The 2,500-nt window shown below is 49.0% G+C and overlaps 1 protein-coding gene across 5 annotated transcripts in view; it reads left to right on the top strand.

The window, feature by feature from the left end:
• Positions 1–2,500, top strand: part of pik3r5 (phosphoinositide-3-kinase, regulatory subunit 5) — a 30,390-nt gene that overhangs the window by 18,367 nt on the left and 9,523 nt on the right. For 4 of the 5 annotated variants that reach the window (XM_083570813.1, XM_083570816.1, XM_083570814.1 and 1 more), the window contains 3 exons: positions 11–179; positions 365–433; positions 516–1,339. In XM_083570813.1, the coding sequence (XP_083426939.1) occupies positions 11–179; positions 365–433; positions 516–1,339 (1,062 nt within the window). Of the gene's footprint in view, positions 1–10; positions 180–361; positions 434–515; positions 1,340–2,500 lie in introns of all 5 variants that reach the window. The other variant, XM_083570815.1, reaches the window with a different exon arrangement.

Raw genomic sequence — 2,500 nt, 5'->3', positions numbered from 1 at the left:
GTGTGTCCAGTCTCTGAGTGATGACGATCTGTCTCAAACACTCTCGTGTGTGTCGGCGGTTTTGGAGACTGCGGCGATGATGACAGACCCCAGCGCCGCTCGAGCTCACGTACTGACCAATCTGGAGGAAGTGCGGAAAAAACTCCAGATCCCAGCATGCAATGGTGCAACATCAAACGGTAAAGAACCAATGAGAAAGCAGGAACCAGTCAAGGAATGTTTACTTCTGGGTGTTACACTGCACTGACACTGGAGACTCCACACACTCATCACACACAAAATACATGTGTTGATGAGTGTGTGATAGCAAAACATTTGTGGTGTGTGTGTGTGTGTGTGTGTGTGTGTGTGTGTGTGATAGCAGATATGCTGGAGTTCCTGAAGTTACCTACAGCTAAGTGCTACATGATCCCCTGGGACACTGATAATTTTGGTGAGTGAAATTTAAACCCTGAATACAGGAACCCGGCGAGGTTCTGCTTTCAGTTGATTGGAATTCCTGTGTTCCTCCACAGATGCTCTGAGTGAGATTTTGGAGAGGGAGACTGAACTCTCCCTGTTCTCTGAGGAACCAGTGGAGGAGGATGAGGTTGATAATGAAGATGCGGATGAAGATGAGGAAGAAGACGAGGAAGTGGAGATGGGCCGGTACGAGACGGACGACTACCTGGATCCACGGGCGTCCATGTTCTCCACCACATCCTCTCTGTCCACTGCATCCAAGGACTCCATGCTGTCCTCGTCTTCGGACTTCTCTCCAGTCTCCACCTTGTCCTCGTCTTCTCAGGCCTCTGGGACAGACAGTGACTTCTGCGAGGACATCGAGGAGGATGCCCACGCTCTGATGCCAATTGGCAAAAATAAAAACGCTACTGCACTTTCCAAGCGTCTCTCGCGCCTGTTTAAACCGCGAGTACACTCTCTGTGCCGCGCAAAGAGTTTGGGGAACACGGACTGTAAGGATAAGAAGGACTTCCTGCCGGCTGCTCGCTCCAAGCGCTCCAACTCGATGCCGCAGCAGGTGCTAACGCTCAGCGTGGAGCCGGTGCAGAGCGACAGCGCCACCATCAGGCCCATGTGCTTCAGAAAGCGTCCCATCCTCAGCAGCGACGAAGACGAGGACATGAGCACCATGCTGATCAGGGTGATGGTGTTTGGGGCAGATTATGTGGCGGGGAAACTGGCACGGGCCTATACCAGCCTGAGGAACCGAGAGAAGCTCTCACCACGACTCACCAAACACTGCAGGATGAAGTTCTTCTTTATTCCTGTAAAGAGAGACCCCATCTCAAACACAGCAGCAAGTCAGACCAGCACAAGTCCACTCAAAACTGTACAGGTCAGATCATGCCTGCAGTCTGTCTGTCTGTCTGTCTGTCTGTCTGTCTGTCTAATTGGCTTTCTGTATAACTGTCTGTGTAATGGAGTGTAATGGTATGTGAAGGAATGTGATGGTGTATGATGGTATGTAATGTAGTGTGACGGAGTGTGATGGTGTGTAATGGAGTGTGATGGTGGGTAAAGGAGTGTAATGGAGTGTGATAGTATGTGATGGAGTGTGATGGTGTGTGACGGTATGTGATGGAGGGTAATGGAGTGTAATGGTATGTGATGGAGGGTAATGGAGTGTAATGGTATGTGATGGTGGGTAATGGAGTGTAATGGTATGTGATGGTGGGTAATGGAGTGTAATGGTATGTGATGGTGGGTAATGGAGTGTAATGGTATGTGATGGTGGGTAATGGAGTGTAATGGTATGTGATGGTGGGTAATGGAGTGTAATGGTATGTGATGGTGGGTAATGGAGTGTAATGGTATGTGATGGTGGGTAATGGAGTGTAATGGAGTTTGACGGTATGTGATGGTGTGTGATGGTGTGTGACGGTATGTGATGGAGGGTAATGGAGTGTAATGGTATGTGATGGTGGGTAATGGAGTGTAATGGTATGTGATGGTGGGTAATGGAGTGTAATGGTATGTGATGGTGGGTAATGGAGTGTAATGGTATGTGATGGTGGGTAATGGAGTGTAATGGTATGTGATGGTGGGTAATGGAGTGTAATGGTATGTGATCGTGGGTAATGGAGTGTAATGGTATGTGATGGTGGGTAATGGAGTGTAATGGAGTTTGACGGTATGTGATGGTGTGTGGCGGTGTGTGACGGTATGTGATGGTGGGTAATGGAGTGTAATGGGATGTGATGGTGTGTGACGGTATGTGATAGTGGGTAATGGAGTGTGATGGGATGTGATGGTGTGTGACGGTATGTGATAGTGGGTAATGGAGTGTGATGGGATGTGATGGTGTGTGACGGTATGTGATGGTGGGTAATGGAGTGTGATGGGATGTGATGGTGTGTGACGGTATGTGATAGTGGGTAATGGAGTGTGATGGGATGTGATGGTGTGTGACGGTATGTGATGGTGGGTAATGGAGTGTGATGGGATGTGATGGTGTGTGACGGTATGTGATGGTGGGTAATGGAGTGTGATGGTGTGT

The sequence above is a fragment of the Silurus aristotelis genome, assembly GCF_946808225.1.
Source record: "Silurus aristotelis genome assembly, contig: scaffold_151, whole genome shotgun sequence".
NCBI classification, from domain to species: Eukaryota; Metazoa; Chordata; class Actinopteri; order Siluriformes; family Siluridae; genus Silurus; species Silurus aristotelis.
Note: the sequence above shows the minus strand (reverse complement) of the source record. Positions and strands in the feature narration are given on the sequence as shown.